General features: G+C 36.8%; 1 protein-coding gene across 1 annotated transcript in view; it reads left to right on the top strand.

Moving 5' to 3' along the window:
• Positions 1-21,897, top strand: part of LOC131499193 (uncharacterized) — a 62,129-nt gene that overhangs the window by 5,130 nt on the left and 35,102 nt on the right. Inside the window, exon 3 of the mRNA XM_058707034.1 lies at positions 1,567-2,152. Coding sequence (XP_058563017.1) covers positions 1,567-2,152 — 586 coding nt within the window. The remainder of the gene's footprint in view (positions 1-1,566; positions 2,153-21,897) is intronic.

Below are 21,897 nucleotides of genomic sequence, written 5' to 3'. Positions count from 1 at the left end.
TGGATCCAATCTTTGTTTTTGTTTTTTCTTTCTCCCAGGATGTGCTAGAACTTCTCCACTGGACTCCTGGACTCCCATAAAGGGGGAGTATCACAAAGGATACTCTCATTTGCTGGCGTTGTCAAAATCAGGGTTCTTTGAGGGGAAGACGTTAGAAAACTATCACTCCTGTGGTTTATTACATAAATGGTTTTTGTATGTAGAACCATCCGGGCACTCTGGGAAATAATCTCACTTGGTCATGACATAACTCTTTTTTGTTTTTTGAAACATGCTATCATATTAGAAAAGGGTTTTTTTTTTTTGATCTATAAATCTTTTAACATGTGCTGAGTTTAGTTTGCTAGTATTTTGTGGACAAGATTTGGATCTTAATATTTTAATGGAAGGAAAGAATGCAACATAAGGCAGTTAGGATGGAAAAACAAAAATTTAAGTTAGAAAGTTGGGGGAACAGAGATTTTACATATTATTTTTATATATTAAAAACATCAATAAAAGAAACAATGAATTTGACATTGCACACCTATGAAAATTGTAATTAAATATTTTGCAAATATGATAGAACAGTTTCAACCATACTTTCCTTCAAAAGAAGATTGCCACATAGGAAAATCATGAATCTGGAATCCATTTCTTTTTATGGAAAGATATTTAAAATTTTAATTACAATATGGGATAAACTGTTGGAACTGGCCACTTAAGAGGACCGAATACGAATTTTGAAAAAAAAAACAAAACATCATCCGTTAATTTTAGATAAAGGGTAAGCATGAACCACGAATTTACTGAAGTTGCTTTAAAATCAGTTCTTCCATTCCCATTAACATACCATCATGAGACAGTTTTCCTACCATGAGAAATTAGAAATAGTTTAGATATAAAATTTCCTCTGCCTTTATCAATCCAATCTACTTTAGATAAATTACCACACAAGAAAAAATATATGTCACATTGAAAGCTTTAAGTATTCGTACACAATGGATTCATTCATTCAGAGTATGCTTACAGGCATTTATTAAGAGAATAGAAATTTCACTCACACCTTTGCTTTAGTTACAACTGTAGAACAAAAACAGTGTAATAGCCATTTACTATAATAAATGCTGATTGGCAAATATTCTCAAAGCAAAGTGTACAGTTTTTAAAATTATTTTCTGTTTGTCCTGATTGTTTGCTGAAATGTAATTTTGTCTGTTGAATTTCACATTTAAAAAATGAATTTGTATTTTGTATAATTTTTTCCATTTCAGTTTACGTGTAATTTATTCTTATCTTAATTTAGTTAAGTATCAGCGATTGACGGATTAAGAAAGAAAAAACGGGTCCTTCATCTTGGACGAAGTAGCGCTGGTGTAAATACCTAAAGTGTGCTCCTAGACAGCATACTGCATTTTATTCAAATTCGCCTGATAGTGGGCCTTAGGCACTTATTTATTAAATAAATGAATGAATTTTCAATCTTGAACGCTAGGTCCACACTGTTAATCAGATGTCTATTACAGTCTCTCAATGATTACAGTTGCTGACATTTTTGAAGTTATTAAATGCCTTCACCTATGCTAGGCGCTTTTTCTTTCACCACCTTCACGCAAGTTCTCCTTTCTCCCCGGGGAGAGGGCGTGCCCAGCACCACGACCCGCCTTATCTGTGCATTCGTTGGTGGATCCCGAGGCCTGTTACTGCCGAGTCCCGCCCAAACCACGCCCCCACGCATTCCGCAGGACCAGGAGAAGGCGTGGTCATTGTGGCGCTGGACCTTCCAGACCGTCTCCTCTCGTAAGAATCGGGACGCGCTCGAAGGCCGGCGCTGTGAGGGTGGGAGTGCATTCCGCGGTCCCACGGAGTCGGCGCGAGAGGCCCGCGACCGCTGCTGGCGCACTCCACGCCCAGCTGCCCCGGCACGCGGCCTCCGCGCGAGTTCGCGCACGCACGCGCGCGCGCACCTGCCCAAGCTTCGGCCTGGGCAGCGGGGACCCGCCTGGCGGAGGCTGGGCCGCTGAGGTACGAGGGGAGGAGCCCGAGCTGTGGCGCTGTTGTCGCTCCCGTCGCCGTCGCCGCCACTGCCGCCGCCCCCGAGAGGAGCATGTCTGCAACTCGAGCCAAGAAAGTGAAGATGGCCACCAAATCGTGCCCCGAGTGCGACCAACAGGTGGGCGCTGAGGGCCGGCCGGGCGGGTGCGCGGGCGGGCGGCCTTTGCTGGCGACCGTTGGCTGTGGAGAGGCCGCCTCGCCGGGTCCGGGAGGCCGAGCGGGCGGGCCGGCCCTTGGGCTCGGGGACTACAGTGGGAGCCCGGAACGGGCCGGGCTGAGCCGAGGAGGTGCCAGGGAGGCGCTCAGGCTCGCAGTCCGGCCGGCGACAGCCGGGCGACTGTGTGCGCGGGAGAGAGGCGTGGGTTTGTCTAGAGCCGACGAGGCGCCCTGTCCGGACCCTCCCCGAGTCGCCTGGCCGGCTCCGGGTGACAGCGGCGGGAGCGCGGGGACAGCGGCCCAAGTGGACGAGCACGGCCCTTTCAGTCCCCTTCTGCCCCGACGAGAATGCCCGATGTGCCCGGCTCCAGGCTCCTGGGTTCTGGCTCCGAAAGCCGCTCCTGCCACGCAGAGTTGCTTTGTTCCTGTCAGATGTATATGGTGACAAAAAGAGCCGCAGCCATAATGACATTTTCCGTTTAGATTTCAGTAATTTGGTGATCTTAATGTTCTTTTAATACTTTTCATAACCCAAATAATCATTTGTTAATTTGTTTTAAATTTTTAATAGAACACCATTAACTACCAAGTTATGTTAAAGCCCTGTTTCTTAAAATAGTATGTGTCTAAATTTTTTAAAAATGAATTTGCCATTCTTACCTGTATGTGGTTTCTTGAATTTTTAATACCTGATTTATAAACCAAGTTCACAAGGTCATGCAATGGCTTTATGACCACCAGTGCTCTAGTGCAGGTAGCCACTCAGGCTTATCCCAGGCCCCTGGGCCCAGATATAAAAACTCCGTGCAATCAGAATAGCATCAGAATTGTGGTCAGTGAGGATCCTCATAGCATACTAAGGACTATCTCTGCCTTTCCAGACAGCTCAGATATGGAAGCAAACAAACAAACAAAAACAAAAAAAACACAAAACCCCCCAAGACCCTTCTAGTGGTTGCAAGACTTACCATGGCTTAGAAATTTCATGTTTCTTAGCCCATGAATAAGAACTTTGCTTCCAAGATTTTGCAGGGAATGGTGTGATTATATTGTACTTAGGGAGGCCTAAAATGGTAGCTTCTCATCAGGTACCTTCCAGTCCAAATGCCTTATTAAGGGGCCATTTTTACCATAACAATATTGCCTAATAACACTACTCGATTAGGCTGACAGGATCAAGAGTGCTAGACTTACCCAAAGTTTTTTTTTTTTTTTTCCTCAGGAAGGACTTCTGTGAGCACTTTACCAACATGTCATAATCCTATGAAGTTTTTTTTTTCTCTTGTTCTATAAAATTTGGCTATTCTTAACTAGAAAAAGTAGAAATTCATTTAAAACTGCAATTAAAACTATTGGTAAGACATCTTTTATGCCAAAATGAAGTGTCTATCTTTTCAAAATAGTTACCTCTCTTTTTACCTCCCTCTATTGCTTTGGCAATAGAAATTTACTGCCTCCTCTAAAAATTTCTCTCAGCAGTTTGTTGTAGTTTTCATTGTACAGGTTTTGCACATATTTTGTGAATTTATCCTTATGAATTCAACTTTTTGGGTGCTATTTTGAGTGGAATTGTTTGAAAATTTTTGTTTTATGTTTATTATTCACATATGGAAATACAATTGATTTTTTTCATTGTGGTAAAAAAGATTAAATTCACCCTTTAAACCATGTTAAAGGGTCTACTTTAGTAGTATTAATATATTTACAGTGTTGTGCAATCATCACCATTATCTAATTCCAGAACATTTTTATCACTCTGAAGTGAGACCTTGTTTCCATTAAGCAGTCACTCCCTATTCCACCCTGCTTCCAGCCCCTAGCAACCACTAATTTGCTTTCTGTATCTATGGATTTGCTTCTTCTTGATATTTCTTATATAGATGAAATTGTATAATATATGCCCTTTGATATCTGATTCCGTTAATTAGGCATTTAGTTTGTCTATATTCTAGCATATGTCTGTACTTTGTTTCTTTTTATGGCCAAATAACATTCCATTGTATGGATATATCACATATTGTTATTCATTATTGACGGGCATTTCACTTGTTTCTACCTTATAGCTATTGTGAATAGGCTTCTGTGAACATTCACATACAAGTTTTTGTTTTAATATCTGTTTTTATTTCTTTTATTATATTCACAGGAGTGAAATTGCATGGTTATGTGGTGATTCTGTGTTTAACTTATTTAACTGCTTACCTGTTTTCCATAGCCATTGCTCTATTTTACATTCCTACCAACACTGTACATGGGTTCTAATTTTTCCACACCCTCAGCAACAGTGGTATTTTTGTTTTTAAAAAATTATTACAAAGAATGACACTGTATAATTTTATCAACGTTTTTTTTTTTTTTTTTTTTATTTATTTTTGGGACAGAGAGAGACAGAGCATGAACGGGGGAGGGGCAGAGAGAGAGGGAGACACAGAATCGGAAACAGGCTCCAGGCTCTGAGCCATCAGCCCAGAGCCTGACGCGGGGCTCGAACTCACGGACCGCGAGATCGTGACCTGGCTGAAGTCGGACGCTTAACCGACTGCGCCACCCAGGCGCCCCGACACTGTATAATTTTAAAGGGAACAATTCAACAAGAAAACACAACAGTTGTAAATTTTTATACACCCAACATAGAAACACTCAAATACTTAAAAGCAGTTAATAACATAAAAGAACTAATTGATAGTAATACACTAATAGTAAGGGACTTCATTCCCCACTTACATCAGTGGATAGATCAAACAGAAAATCAGAAGGAAACAGTGGCTTTGAATGACACATTGGACCAGATGGATTTAACATATATATTCAGAACATTCCATCCTACAACAACAGGACACATATTCTTTTCTTTCTTTCTTTCTTTCTTTCTTTCTTTCTTTCTTTCTTTCTTTCTTTCTTTCTTTCTTTCTTTCTTTTTCAAATTTTTAATGTTTGTTTATTTTAGAGAGACAGAGTGCAAAAGGGGGAGGGGCAGAGAGAGACACAGAATCTGAAGCAGGCTCCAGGTTCCAAGCTGTCAACACAGAGCCTGATGTGGGGCTCAAACTCATGAACTGTGAGATCATGACCTGAGCTAAAGTCAGATGCTTGCCCAACTGAGCCAGGTGCCCTGGATACATGTTCTTTTAAAGTACACGTGGAATATTCTTCAGAACAGAACACCTATTAGGCCAAAAAACTGATCTCAAATTCAAAAATATCACATGTATCTTTTCTTTCTTTCTTTTTCTCTTTCTTTCTTTCTTTCTTTCTTTCTTTCTTTCTTTCTTTCTTTCTTTCTTTCTTTCTTTCACTTAATTTATTTGGAGAGAGAGCACAAGTGAGAGAGGGAGGGAGAGGCAGAGAGAGGGAAAGAGAAAGAATTCCAAACAGGCTGTGTTGACAGTGCAGAGCCCAGCATGGGGTTCAAACCCATAAACTGTGAGCTCGTGATCTGAGCCAAAATCAAGAGTTGGTTGCTTAACTCAGCCACCCAAGGGCCCCACTATGCACCTTTTCTGACCACAACACTGTACAACTAGAATCATTCACAAGAAAAAAACCTGGAAAGAACACAAATTCATGGAGGTTAAATAACGTGCTACTAAACAATGAATGGGTCAAATGAGAAATCAAAGAGGAAATTAAAAAATATACGGAGACACTTGAACATGAGAACACGATGGTCCAAAATCTTTAGGATGCAGCAAAAGCTTTTCTGAGAGGGCAGTTTGTAGCAATACAGGCCTGTCTCAAAAAGCGAGAAAAAACTCAACCTAACCTTACATCTAAAGAAGGAGTTAGAAATAGAAGAACAAACAAAACCCAAAACCAGTAGAAGGAAATAATAAAGATTAGAGCAGAAAAAAAGAAAATAGAGCCAAATAAAAACCAGTAGAACATCATTAAACCAGTATCTTTGAAAACATCAACAAAATTGATAAACTTTTTTCTTTTTTTTCTGGAAAAAAAGAGGACTTAAATAAACAAGATCAGAAATAAAAGAGGAGAAATAACACCACAGAAATACAAAGGATTATAAGAGAACATTATGAAAAATTATATGCCAACAAATTAAACAATCTAGAAGAAATGGATAAACTCCTAGAAACATAAACTGCCAACAATAGAAATGGGAATAGAAAATTTGAACAGACCCGCAATCAGCAAAGAAATGGAATCGGTAATCAAAAGTCTCCCAACAAACAAAAGTCCAGGACCAGATAGCTTCCCAGGGGAATTTCTACCAAACATTTAAAGAATAGTTAATACCTATTCTCAAACTGTTGTAAAAAGTAGAGGAGGAAGGAAAGCTTCCATATTGAGTCTATGAGGCCACCGTTATCCCGACACCAAAACCAGACAAAGATGCTACAGAAAAAAGAGAAGTATAGGCCAGTATCTCAACAAAATAGTAGTGAACCGAATCCATCAATACATTAAAGAAATCATTCACCATAATCAAGTGGGATTTATTCCTAGGATGCAAGTGGTTCAATCAATGTATAAGTCAATCAATGTGATACATCCATAAGAGAAAGGATAAAAACCATATGATTATTCTAATAGATGCAGAAAAAGCATTCGACAAAGTACAACATGCATTCATGATAGCCTCCACAAAGTAGGTCTAGAGGGAACATACCTCAACATATAAAGGCCATATATGAAAAACCCACAGTCAACATCATATTCAGTGGGGAAAAACTGAAAGCTTTTCCCCTAAGGTCAGGAGCAAGACAAGAATGTCCACTCTCCCCACTTGTATTCAACATAGTTCTGGAAAAGATACCCAAATTGATAAGAAAAAAGTAAAACTTTTCCTATTTGTAGTTGACATGATACTATGTATAGAAACTGCTAAAGACTCTACCAAAAAAACTACTAGAATACAAAATCAATATACGCTACAAATTAAGCATTCCTATATGCTACAAATGAAGCAACGTACAGTGAAATTAAGAAAACAGTCCTGAGTGTTGAGTCTGGTAAGTTCTTTATAGATTTTGGATACTAACCCTTTATTCATTATGTCATTTGTGAATATCTTCTCCCATTCTGTCGGTTGCCTTTTAGTTTTGTTGATTGTTTCCTTTGCTGTGTAGAAGCTTTTTATCTCGATGAGGTCCCAATGGTTCATTTTTGCTTTTATTGTCCTTGCCTTCGGAGATGTGTCGAGTAAGAAGTTGCTGTGGCTGAGGTCAAAGAGGTTGTTGCTTGTTTTCTCCTCTAGGTTTTTAATGGTTTGCTGTCTTACATTTAGGTCTTTCATCCATTTTGAGTTTACTTTTGTGTATGGTGTAAGAAAGTGGTCCAGTTCTCCCAGCACCATTTGCTAAAGAGATTGTCTTTTTTTCCATTGGATACTTCTTCCTGCTTTGTCAAAGATTAGCTGGCCACACATTTTGGGGGTCCATTTCTGGGTTCTCCATTCTATTCCATTGGTCTGTGTGTCTGTTTTTGTGCCAATACCATCCTGTCTTGATGATTACAGCTTTGTAGTAGAGGCTAAAGTCTGGGATTGTGATGCCAGCTTTGGTTTTCTTTTTCAACATTACTTTGGCTATTTGGGGTCTTTTGTGGTTCCATATAAATTTTAGGGCTGTTTGTTCTAGCTTTGAGAAGAATGTTGGTGCAATTTTGATTGGGATTGCATTGAATGTGTAGATTGCTTTGGGAAGTATTGACATTTTAATAATATTTGTTCTTCCAATCCATGAGCATGGAATGTTTTTCCGTTTCTTTGTGTCTTCTTCAATTTCTTTGATAAGTTTTCTATAGTTTTCAGCATACAGATCTTTTACCTCTTTAGTTAGGTTTATTGCTAGTTATTTTATGGTTTTTGGTACAGTTGTAAATGGGATTGGTTACTTGATTTCCCTTTCTGTTGCTTCTTTATTGGTGTATAGAAATGGAGCCGATTTCTGTACATTGATATTGTATCCTGTGACTTTGCTGAATTCATGTATCAGTTCTAGCAGCTTTTTGGTGGAGTCTTTCAGGTTTTGTAGAGTATCATGTCTTCTGCAAAAATTGAAAGTTTGACTTCTTTGCCAATTTGGATGCCTTTTATTTTATTTTGTTGTCTGATTACTGAGGCTAGTACTTCCAATACTGTGTTAAACAACAGTGGTAAGAGTGGACATCCCTGTCGTGTTCCTGATCTCAGGGGGAAAGCTCTCAGTTTTTCTCCATTGAGGATATTAGCTGTGGGCTTTTCATATATGGCTTTTATGATGTTAAGGTATGTTCCTTCTATCCCAACTTTCTTGAGGGTTTTTAAGAAAGTATGCTGTATTTTGTCAAATGGTTTTTCTGCATCTATTGACAGGATCGTATCGTTCTTACCCTTCTATTAATGTGGGGTGTCACATTGATTGATTTATGAATATTGAACCAGCCCTGCAGCCCAGGAATAAATCCCACTTGATCATGGTGAATAATTCTTTTAAAATACTGTTGAATTCGATTTGCTAGTATCTTGTTGAGAATTTTTGCTTTATGTTCATCATGGATATTGGCCTCTAATTCTCATTTTTAGTGGGGTCTCAGTCTGGTTTGGGAATCAAGGTAATGCTGACTTCATAGGATGAGTCCGGAAGCTGTCCTTCCATTTCTATTTTTTGGAACAGCTTGAGAAGGATAGGTATTAACTCTGCTTTAAATGTCTGGTAGAATTGCTCCGGGAAGCCATTTGGCCCAGGACTGTTATATGTTGGGAGATTTTTTGATAACTAATTCCATTTCTTCACTCGTTATGGGTCTGTTCTAATTTTCTGTTTCTTCCTGTTTCAGTTTTGGTAGTGTGTGGGTATTTAGGAATTTTTCCATTTCTTCCTGGTTGTCCAGTTTGTTGGCATATAATTTTTCATAGTAGTCTCTAAGAATTGTTTGTATTTCTGTGGTATTTGTTGTGATCTCTCCTCTTTCATTCGTGATTTTATCTATTTGGGTTCTTTTTTCTTTTTGAGAAGTCTGGCTAGGGGTTTATCAGTTTTGTTTATTCTTTCAAAAACCAGCTTTTAGGGGTGCCTGGGTTGCTCAGTCGGTTAAGTGTCCGACTTTAGCTCAGGTCACGATCTCGCGATCCATGAGTTCGAGCCCCGCGTCGGGCTCTGGGCTGATGGCTCAGAGCCTGGAGCCTGCTTCCGATTCTGTGTCTCCCTCTCTCTCTGCTCCTCCCCCGTTCATGCTCTGTCTCTCTCTCTGTCTCAAAAATAAATAAACGTTAAAAAAAAAAATTCAAAAAGCCAGCTTTTAGATTCATTGATCTGTTCTATTGTGTTTTTTTTAATTTGTATTTATTTCTGCTCTAATCTTTATTATTTCTCTTCTGCTGCTGGCTTTGGGGTTTCTTTGCTGTTCTGCTTCTTGTTCCTTTAGGTGTGCAGTTAGGTTTTCTATTTGGGATTTTTCTTGTTTCTTGAGATAGGCCTGGATTGGAATGTATTTTCCCCTTAGGACTGCCTTTGCTGCATCCCAGATGGTTTGGACTGTCATGTTTTGATTTTAATTTGCTTCCATATATTTTTAAATTTCTTCTTTAATTGACAGGTTGACTTACTCATTCTTCAGTAGAATGTTCTTTAATCTCCATGCATTTGGAGGCTTTCCAAATATTTTCTTGTGGTTGATTTCAAGTTTCATAGTATTGTGATCTGGAAATATGCATGGTATGATCTCAATTCTTTTGTATTTATTGAGGGCTGTTTTGTGACACAGTATGTGATCTATCTTGGAGAATGTTCCATGTGCACTCAAGAAGAATGTGTATTCTCCTACTTTTGGATGAAAAGTTCTAAATATCTGTCAAGTCTATCTGGTCTGGTGTATCATTCAAGTCCATTGTTTATTGATTTTCTGCCTAGATCATCTGTCCATTGCTATAAGTGAAGTATTAAAGTCCTCTGCAATTACCATATTTTTACCAATAAGATTGTGATTAATTGAGTTACATATTTGGGTGCTTAAAAGTTGGGGGCATAAACATTTATTTGTTAGCTCTTCTTGATGGCTAGACCCTGTAATTACGATATAATGTCCTTCTTCATCTCTTGTTACAGCCTTTAGTTAAAATCTAGTTTGTCTAATATAGGTATGGCTACTCCAGCTTTGTTTTAACTCCCTGTAGCATGATAGATGGTTCTCCATCCTCTCACTTTCAATCTGAAGGTGTTCTCAGGTCTAAAATGAGTCTCTTGTATGGGGGCCTGGGTGGCTCGGTTGGCTAAGCATCCGACTCTTGGTTTCGGCTCAGGTCATGATCTCATGGTTTTGTGGGTTCTAGCCCCATGTCTGGCTCCTCCTCGCTGACGGTGCAGAGCCTGCTTGGGATTCTTTGTCTCCTTCTCTCTCTGCCCTTTCCCCCACTCACAATGTTTCTGTCCTCAAAATAAATAAACTTAAAAAAATTTTTTTTGATGAGTCTCTTGTAGACAGCATACAGATAGATCTTGCTTTTTATCCATTCTGATACTCTGTGTCTTTTGTTTGGGGCAGTTAGTCCATTTACATCCAGAGCTATTATTGAAAGATATGGATTTAGTGTCATTGTGTTACCTGTAGGTTTCATGCTTGTGGTGATGTCTCTGGTCCTTTGTAGTGTTTGCAGCGTTCCACTCACAGAGTCCCCCTTAGGATCTCTTGCAGGGATGGGTTAGTGGTCATGAACTCCATCAGTTTTTGTTTGGGAAAACCTTTTTCTCTCCTTCTATTCTGAATGACAGCTTTGCTGGATGAAGGATTCCTGGCTGCATATTCTTTCTATTCAGCACATTGAATATTTCCTGCCACTCCCTTCTGGCCTGCCAAGTTTCAGTGGATAGGTCTGCTACTACCCTTATGTGTCAACCCTTGTAGGTTAAGGCCTGTTTGTCCATAGCTGCTTTCAGAATTTTCTCTTTATCTTTGTATTTTGCCTGTTTCACTATGATATGCCATGGAGAAGACCTATTCTTGTTAAATTTGAAGGAAGTTCTCTCTGCCTCCTGGATTTGGATGTCTGCCTCCTTGCCCAGATTAGTGAAGTTCTCTGCTATAAATTGTTCAAGTAAACCTTCTGCCTGTCTCTCTTTTCTTCTGGAACTCCTATGATATTTGATATTACTACGTTTCATTGAATCACTTAGTTTTCTAATTCTTCCCTCATGGTCTAGTATTTTCTTATCTCTTTCTCAGCTTCATCATTTTCCATAATTTTATCTTGTTTCACTTATTCTCCCCTCTGCTTCCTCCATCCTTGATGTCACTGCATCTAGTTCATTTTGTACCTCATTTGCAGCATTTCTTAATTCGTCATGACTATTTCTTATCCTTGATCTCTGCAGCAGTAGATTCTCTGCTGTCTTCTATGCTTTTTTCAAGCCCAGCTATTAATTTTATGACTATTATTCTAAATTCTTGGTCAGATATATTGTTTATATTTGTTTTGAGCAATTCTCTTGCAAGGGAAATAAAAGTAAAAATGAACTTTTGGGACGTAATCAAGATAAAAAGCTCCTGCACTGCAAAGGAAACAACAAAACTAAAAGGCAGTCGACAGAATAGGAGAAGATATTTACAAAGGACATAATGAATAAAGGGTTAGTATCCAAAATCTATAAAGAGTTTACCAAACTCAACAGCTGAAAAACAATTCAGTGAAGAAATGGGCAGAAGACAGGAACAGACACTTTTCCAAAGAAGACATCCAGATAGCCAACAGAAACATGAAGCGATGCTCAACATCACTCATCATCAGGGAAATACAGATCAAAGCCACACTGAGATACCACCTCATACCAGTCAGAGTGGCTAAAATTAACAACTCAGGAAACAACATGTTGGCAAGGTTGTGGAGAATCGGGAACCCTCCTGCACTGTTGGTGGGAATGCAAACTGGTGCAGCTGCTCTAGAAAACAGTGTGAAGGTTCCTCAAATAATTAAAAGTAGAACTATCCTATGACCCAGGAATAGCACTGCTAGGAATTTATCCAAAGGATACAGGAATGCTGATTCATAGGGGCACTTGTACACCAATGTTTATAAATTGCTTTCAACAATAGCCAAATCATGGGAAGAGCCCAAATGTCCATCAACACATGAATGGATAAAGAAGATGTGGTTTATATATACAATGGAATTCTTCTTGGCAATGAGAAAGAATGAAATTCTTCCATTTGCAACAATGTGGATAGGACTGGAGGGTATTATGCTAAGTGAAATAAGTCAGTTACAGAAAGACAGATATCATATATTTTCACTCATGTGGAACTCGAGAAGCTTAACAAGACCATGGGGGAAGGGGAAAAAATAGTTTCAAACAGAGGGAGGCAAACCATAATAGACCCTGAAATACAGAGAAGAAACTGAGGGTTGATGGGAGGGTGGGAGAGAGGGGAAAAGGGAGGATGGGCATTGAGGAGGGCATGTTTTGGGATGAGCCCTGGGTATTGTATGTAAGCGATGAATCATAGAAATCTACCCCTGAAACCAAAAGCACACTCTACACAGTATGTTAGCTAACTTGACAATAAAGTATTTAAGAAAAATATACTTCAGTAACAAATGTTTGAAATCAGAAGTGGTTATTTTTTTTCTAAGACGCATTACTACTAAAGTAATGCGCGTTTTCATCCTGTGTGAAACAGCTGGACCATTATGAGATCACATTAGCACTAATTGATATTTTTTATGCAGTTTTTGCTAACCCAGCTTCATTGGACTCAAAAGGATTTTTGAAATCCATAATAAAGGCTGTTTTGTAATCTTATCATGATTCTCTTGAATCAGGTTACTGTCTGATTTCTCTGTAACAATATTTTCTTGAAACTCTCAGTGAAGTCAGTATTAGGTTTTTTTTAAAATAGACCTGGAACAATAGTATTTTATGTTTTATTTGCTATAATATTATCATGTTTATGTTAATATGTATATGTATATGATATATATCATACTGTTAATAATTTCTTCTGAGGAGCTTCAATTTTTTATAATGTCTGTATTTGAATCTATTATAATAATCTCATGTGTTTCAAAAAAATAAACAGTCCCATTTACAATGGCCCAAAACAACAAAGTACCTAGAATAAATTTAAGGAGGTAAAAGACTTGTACTCTGAGAACTGTAAAATAATTTATGAAAGAAATTGTAGATGACACAAATAAATGGAAAGATATTCCATGCTCATGAACTGGAGGAACCAATATTATAAAAATGTTTACCCTACCCAAAACAATCTACAGATTTAATGCAATCCCTATCAAAATACCACCATCATTCCCTATCAGAATACCAACAGCATTTTTCACAGAACTAGAACAAATAATCCTAAAATTTGTATGGAACCACAAAAGACCCCAATAGCCAAAGCAATCTTGAAAAAGAATGAAACTGGAGGTTTCACAATACCAGATTTCAAGATATACTACAAAGAATAGAGAGCCCAGAAACAAAGCCACAAATATATGATCAATTAATGTTTGATGAAGGAGGCAAGAATGTACAATGGGAGAGACCATCTCTTCAGCATATGGTGTTGGGAAGACTGGACCACTCTCTTATGCCATAAACAGAAATAAACTAATAACGGATTAAAGATATAAATGCAGTTCCTGAAACCATAAAAACCCTAGAAGGGAGTACAGGCAGTAGTGTCTCTAACATTGATCATAGCAACATTTTTCTAGATATGTCTCCTGAGTCAAGGGAAACAAAAGCAAAAATAAACTATTGGGACTACATTAAAATAAAAAACTTATGTACAGTAAAGGAAACAGTCAGCAAAACTACAAGAGAACTTACTGAATGGCAGAAGATATTTGCAAATGATATATCTGATATAGGGTTAGTATGCAAAATATATAAAGAACTGATACAACTCAACGCCCAAAAAACAAATAATCCAATTAAAAAGTGGGCAGAAGACATTAACAGACATTTCCCCAAAGAGGAAATCCAGATGGCCTTCATACACATAAAAAGATACTCAGCGTCTCTCATCATCAGAGAAATGCAAATCAAAACTACAGTGAGATATCACCTCACACCTGTCAGAATGGCTAAAATAAAAAAACTTAAGAAACAAGTGTTGGCGAGGATATGGAGAAAAAGGAACCCTCTTGCACTGTTGGTTGGAGTGCAAATTGGTGCAGCCACTGTGGAAAACAACATGGAGGTTCCTCACAAAGTTAAAAATAGAACTACTCTAGGATCTACCAATTGCACTACCAAATATTTACTCAAAGAATATGAAAACACTAATTAGAAAAGTTATATACACCTCTATATTTATTATATTTACAATAGCCAAGATCTGGAAGCAGCTTAAGTGCTTATCAGCAGATGAATAGATAAAGAAGTGATGTATACACGTACATACATACATACACACACACAGAATATTATTGTCATAAAAAAGAATGAAATTTAGCTGTTTGCAACAACATGGAGCTAGAGAGTATAATGCTAAATGAAATAAGTCAGAGTAAGACAAATATTGTATGATTTCATTCATGTGGGATTTAAGAAACAACAAAGAAAAGAGAAAAAAAACAGACTCTTCAACTATAAAGAACAAAGTGATGGTTGCCAGAGAGGAGGTAGTTGAGGAGATGGGTGAAATAGGTGAAGGGGATTAAGGGTACACTTGTGGTGGACACTGAGTAATGTATAGGAATGTTGAATCACTGTATTATACATCTGGAACTAGTATAACACTGTAAAAAGTAAAAATAAAAATTATAGTCATCCTAGTGTGTGTGAAATAGGATATCATTTTGGCTTTGATTTGCATTTTCATAACAAATAAGGACATTGAACATCTTTCCATGTGCTTGTTGGCCATTTATGTATCTTTTTAGAGAGACATCTATTCAAGTTTGTTGTCCATTTTTAAATTGGCTTGTTAATTGGGTTTTTCTTTTTGTTGTTGTAAGAGTGTTTGTATATTCTGGATATAGATGCTTTTCAGATATATGATTTACAAATATTTGCAAAAACTATGGGTTGTATTTTACTTTCTTATAGTGTCCTTTGATGCACAAACATTTTTTATTTTGATGAATGCCTATTTTTTCTTTTGTTGCTTGTGCTTTTGGTGTCATAATGAAGAAACCATCACCAAACCCAGGGTCATGAAGATTTACTTCTTTTATCGTCTGAGGGGTTTATTATTTTAGTTATGTTTACTTCCAAGATTCATTTTGAATTAATTTTTGTATGGAGTGTGAGGTAAGGGTTTAGCTTCATTCTTTTGTTTGCAGATATCCAGCTGTTCAAACTCCCATTTGTTGACTATTTTTTCCTCATTGAATGGCCTTGACGCTGTTGTCGAAAATCAAGCTACCATAGACATAGGGGTTTATTTCTGGATTGTCACTTCTGTTCTGTTAATCTATATGTCTGTTCTTGTTCTTATGCCAGTACTACAGTGTGTGTCTGTCTGTATGTGTGTAATTGATTCACAGGATTTTTGAAAAGACTTTTAAATTGAGGTATAGTTGACAAATAACATGATACTAGTTTTAGGTGTATGTATCAAATCACATAATTATTTGATGTTTGTACATATTGCAAAAATACCACCACTGTGGTTTTAGGTTCATAGCAAAATTGAGAGGAAGGTACAGGAATTTCCCATATGCCTTCTGCCCCCACATATGCATAGCCTCTCCATTGTCAACATCTCCCATCAGAGTGGTAGATTTGTTACAACTGATAAACTTCTATTATCATACCATTATCACCCAAAGTTTGTAGTTTACATTATGGCTTACTTTTTGGTGTTGGACATTCTTTGGGTTTGGACGAATGTATAATGACATTATCCACCATTACAGTATCTTATGGGATGTTTTTACTGCCTTTTGCTTCATGTATTCTTTCCTCCATCCCTGAACCCCTGTCAACCACTGATCTTCTTACTGTCTCTGTAGTTTTGCCTTTTTCAGAATGTCATATAGTTGGACTCATACAGTGTATAGCCTTTTTCAGATTGGTTTCTTTTACTTAATAATATGCACTGAAGGTTTCTGCATGTCTTTTCATGGGTTGATACCTCATTTCTTTTAAGTGCAGAGTAATACTCCATTATCTGAAAGTACCACAGTTTAAGCATTCACTTAGTGAGAGACATTTTGGTTGCTTGCAAGTTTTGGCAATTATGAATAATTAAGCTGCTGTAAATGTGTGCAGGTTTTGTGTGCATATAAGTTTTTAATTCTTTGAGTTAAATACCAAGAAATATGATTGCTGGATAGTATGGTAAGAGTATGTTTAGTTTTGTAAGAAACTGCCAAACTGTCTTCCATAGTGGCTGTAGCATTTTTCGTTCCCACTAGCAATGAATGAAAATTCCTATTGCTCTACATTCTTGTTAGCATTTGATGTCCAGAGTTTAGGTTGTTTTAGTTAGCATTTCCCTGATAACATAAGATGTGGAGCATCTTTTCATATGCTTATATGCCATCTGTATATGCTTTAGTCAGGTGTCTTTTAAGGTCTTTGGCCCATTTTTAAAATCAGCCTGTCTTTTTTTTTCCCCCCTTATTGCTGAGTTTTAAGAATTGTATGTATACTTTAAGTAGCACTCCTTTATGAGACATGTGTCTTGCAAATATTTTCTCCCAGTCTGTGGCTGGTCTTTTTATTTGCTTGACAGTGTCTTTTGCAGAGCAGAAAAATTTAATTTTAATGATGTCTAGCTTATCAGTTCTTTCATGATTGTGCCTTTGGTGTCTTATCTAATGTTTATTTTGAGAGAGAGAGAGAGAGAGAGAGAGAGGAGGGGGGAGGGAGAGAGGGAGAGAGAGGGTGAGCACAAGGGCATGAGTGGGGAAGGGGCAGAGAAAGAGGAAGAGAGAATCCCAAGCAGGCTCCATGTTGACTGTGCAGGGCTTGATCTGAAGAACTGTGAGATCATGACCTGAGCCAAAATCAAGACTTGGATGCTCGAACAACTGAGCCACCCAGGTGCCCTTCGTGTCATATCTAAAAAGTCATCACCAGTGAAAGTCATCTAGATTGTCTCATATGTTATCTTTTAGGAGTTTTATAGTTTTGTGTTTTACATTTAGGTCTGTGATCCATTTTGAGTTAATTTTTTATTTTGTGAAGAATGTAAAGTCTGTGTTTAGATTTTTAGGTTTGTCGTTTTTGTTTGTTTGTTTTGCTCTGGATGTGTAGTTCTGGCACCATTTGTTGAAAAGATTATCTTTGCTCCATTGTATTGCTTTTGCTTTCTTTTTGGTCAAGGATCACTTGACTAATTTATGTGTGTCTATTTTTGAGCTCTCTATTCTGTTTCATTGATTTATTTGTCTGTTCTTTCACCAATACTACACTGTTGTAATTACTGTATCTTTATAGTCTTGAAGTTGGGTAGTGTCAGTCCTTCAACCTTGTTCTTAACATTGTGTTGGTTATTCTGGGTCTTTTGCCTCTATATAAAGTTTAGAATCAGTTTATCAATATCCACAAAATAACTTGCTGGGAATTTGGTTGGGATTGTATTGAATCTTTAGGGAAAAAATGGTATCTTGACACATTGAGTTTTCTTATCCATGAACATGGAATATCTATATATTTAGTTCTTTGATTTTTTTTTATTAGAGTTTCGTAGTTTTCCTCATAGTTTCCTCATATGGACTTTGTACATACATACTTTGTAGTATGAATACTTTGTAGTATGTAGACTGAAGTCTTTCATTTTTTTGGCATGCTAATGTAAAGGTATTATGTTTTTAATATTAAATTCCAGTTCATTGTTGGTATATGGAAAAGTGATGGACTTTTTAATATTATCCTTGTATGCTATAACCTTGTAATAGTAGCTTATTTCACTGAAGAGATTTGTGGTCAATTCTTTTGTATTTCTACGTAGACATGTCATTTGAAAACAGAGTTTTATTTTTATTTTTTCCTTCTGAATCAGTATACCTTTTATTTTCTTTTCTTGTCTTATTGCATTACTAGGACTTCCAATTTGATGTTGAAAAGGAGTGGTGAGACGGGACATTCTTGCCTTGTTCCTGACCTTATTGGGAGAGCTTCTAGTTACCTGTAGCATTTTTTGTTTGTTTTTTGTTTGTTTGTTTGTTTGGTAGATAGTGTTTATTAAGTGGAGGATTCCCTTGTATTCCTAGCTTATGGAAAGTTTTTATCATGAATGGGAGTTGGGTTTGCTCAATTGCTTTTTCTTCATCTACTGATATGATCATGTGATTTTTCTTTAGGTTGTTGATGTGGTAAATTACATTAATTAATTCTTAAGTGTTGAACTAGCTTTGTATACCTCAGATAAATCCCACTTGGTTGTGGTATATAGTTTTTTTTTTTAATACATTGTTGAATTTGATTAGTTAATACTTTGTTGAGAATTTTTACATCTGTGTTCATGAGATATATTGGTTTGTAGTTTTCTTGTCCGTAGTTTTCAGTCTTTGTCTGGTTTTGATATTAGAGTGATGCTGGCCTCATAGAATGACTTAGGATGTAATTTCTCTGCTTCTATCTTCTGAAAGAGATTACAGAGAATTAGTATAATTTCTTTCTTAAATGTTTGGTAGAATTTACCAGTGAACCTCTTTGTGCTTGGTGCTGTTTTTGAAGGTTATTATTTATTGATTCAGTTTTTTTTTAGTAGATATAGGCCTGTTCAGATTGTCTATTTTTTTGTGTGTGAGTTTTGACAGATTGTGTCTTTCAAGGAGTTTCATTTCCTTGAAATTGCCATTTCACCTAGGTTATCAAATTTGTGGGCGTAGAGCTATACATAGGTATTCCTTTATTATCCTTGTAACATCCATGGTAATGTCCATCCATAGTGATGTTCCCTCTTTCATTTCTGACTTTAGTCATTTGTGTCCTCCCTTTTTCTTAGTTAGCCTGGTTACAGACTTAATGTCTTTTTCAAAGAACCAGCTCTGGTTTTATTGATATTTTCTGTTGGTTTCCTGTTTCAGTTTCACTGATTCCTGCTCTGATGTTTGTCTTTTTTTGCTTGCTTAACTTTTTCTTTTTTTACTATTTTCCTCTGGAGAAGCTTATTGATTTCAGATGTATTTTCTAATATATGCATTCAATGCTGTAAGTTTCCCTGTAAGCACTGATTTTGCTGCATCACACAAATTTTGATGTTTTTATTTTCATTTAGTTCAAAATATTTAAAATTTCTCTTGAGATTTCTTTTTTGACCTATATGTTATTTCAAGTTGTGTGGTTTAATCCCCATGTATTCTGTGATTTTCTAGTTACCATTCCGTTATTGATTTCTAATCTAATTCCATTGTAGTCTGACAGACATTGTATGCTTTCTATTCACTTAAACTTGTTAAAGTGTGTTTTATGGCCCAGAATGTGATATATCTTGGTGATTGTTCTATGTGAACTTTGGAAGAAAAGTATTCTTCTGTTGTTGTATGAAGTATTCTTCTGTTGTTGTACAGCTGTTATGGTCTGAATGTTTGTGTTGTCCTGAATTCATATATTGAAATCCTAACCTCCAAAGGTGATGAAATCTTGATACCAATACCCTGATACCCAAAGGTATTAGTAGGTGGGGCCTCTGGGAGATGAATAGGTTGTGAGAGTGGAGCCCTCATGAATGGAATTCATGTTCTCATAAAGGAGATCCCATAGAACTCCCCAGACCTTCTGCTGTATGAAGACATACTGAGGAGTCTGCTATGAGCTAGGGAGTGGGTTCTCATAAAAATGTGACCATGCTGTTACCTTGATCTTAGACTTCCTAGCCTCCAGGCATGTGAGGAATACATTTCTGTCATTTTTAAGGTACCCAGTGTGTGATATTTTGTTATAGCAGCTCAAGTGGACTAAGACAGATGTCCATTATATCCAGTTGATTGAAGGCATTATTGAGTCAACTGTGTGTCCTTCCTAATTTTCTGCCTGTGGGAAGGCAAAAAATCCCATTTTTGTTGGAGGGGTAGTGAAATCTTCAACTGTAATAATGGATTTGTCAGTTTTTGCCTATGTAGATTGATGCTCTGTTGTTAGGCACATAACACATTATGGATTGTTACGTCTTGTTGGAAAGTTTACTTCTTTATCATTATGTAATGCTCTTCTTTATCCCTGATAACTTTACTTGCTCTGAAGTCTGCTCTATCTGAAATTAATATAGCTACTCCTGCTTTTCTTTTGTTAGTGTGATTAATTTTTCTCTATCCATTTACTTGTAAATCTATGTATTTTTATGTTTAGAAGGGGTTTCTTGTAGACAGTGTATTTTGGTATTTTGGTTTGTCTACTTGGTAGACAGTGGGTTTTGGTTTTTGATCCACTCCAGTTTGTCTGTTAATTGGTAGATTGAGACCATTGATGTTCAAAGTGATTATTGTTAGAGTTTGGTTAATATATACATTATTTGTTATTGTTTTCTGCTTTTATTGCTTTTATTCTTTGTTTCTATTTTTGCCTTACACTTTTTGTGTGTGTGGTTTTTATTGAACATTATATAAAATTTCATTTCTCTCTTTAAGCATATCACTTATGCTTTTTGATTGGTTGCCTCATAGTTTGAAATCAGCATTTACAACTAATCCAAGTCCACTTTCAAATAATACTCTGCTGTTTCATGAGTAGTGTGATTGCCTTATCATAACAAAATAACAGTGATTCTTCTAACCTTTGTATTATTGCTATCTATGGTTCATGAGTATATATGTATATATTTATACATATGTATCATATGTGTCTATGTCTACATATACATATAATCATACCCACACATATATATATATACACAATAAATATAAGCATATGCAATTGTATATATTGTTATAATTGTTATTCTGAAGAGACTGTTAGATTAGTTAATCTAACTTAGTTAGATTAAGTTAAGTTTCATACTTATATTTATAGTTCTATGATGTATACTTCTATGCATCTCATTTATACCTCTATGATGCTCTTGTTTTCTTTATATATAGTACATCCAACTTTCTGATCCTATTATTTTCCTTTTCTCTAAAGAACTTCATTTAACATTTCATGCAGGACAAGTCTACTGGCAACAAATTGCCTTAAGTTTTGTTTGCCTGTGGAAAGTATTTCTCCTTCACTTTTGAAGGATAAAATCCTTAGTTTGAAGGCATATTTCTATTTGAATATATTATACTTAAGAAAATTTAGAATCATTATTTATAGGAATGCTACAAACAAGAAAGAGCTATAAAATTTCAGTTTCTTTATAACATTCTCTGGAGGACTGTATTTCAGAGACATCTGAATCAGTCTTGAGAGGTGATAATTAGTTCAGTTGCAAAAATGTCACAATAAACATTTTCATTAAGTAATGGAAATCAAGCTACTAATTGAATGCGAATTTGTGTCTCATTTAACTAGAATAGTCTTTGCTAGTTCTGAATGTGGGCATATATGATATTCTTGGTAATCTATTTTAAGTAAATGAATTAATATCTTTGAACTTGTAAAATGAGGACTTGGGGTGGCGCCTGGGTGGCTCAGTTGGTTAAGCATCTGACTCTGTTTCAGCTCAGGTCATGATTTCCCAGTTTGTGAGTTCAAGCCCTGTGTTGGGCTCTATGCTGTTAGTGCGAAGCCTGCTCAGGATTCTCTCGCTCTCCTTCTTTCTCTGGCCCTCCTCTTGCTCATGCTCTCTCTCTCAAAATAAATAAATGAACTTTAAAAGTGAAAAAAAAAGGATTTGGATATATCAAGAGTACAGTTGTATCTTATAAATCAGTTACTAAAGTTCTTTCTC

The sequence above is a fragment of the Neofelis nebulosa genome, chromosome 17 (genome assembly GCF_028018385.1).
Source record: "Neofelis nebulosa isolate mNeoNeb1 chromosome 17, mNeoNeb1.pri, whole genome shotgun sequence".
NCBI classification, from domain to species: Eukaryota; Metazoa; Chordata; class Mammalia; order Carnivora; family Felidae; genus Neofelis; species Neofelis nebulosa.
Note: the sequence above shows the minus strand (reverse complement) of the source record. Positions and strands in the feature narration are given on the sequence as shown.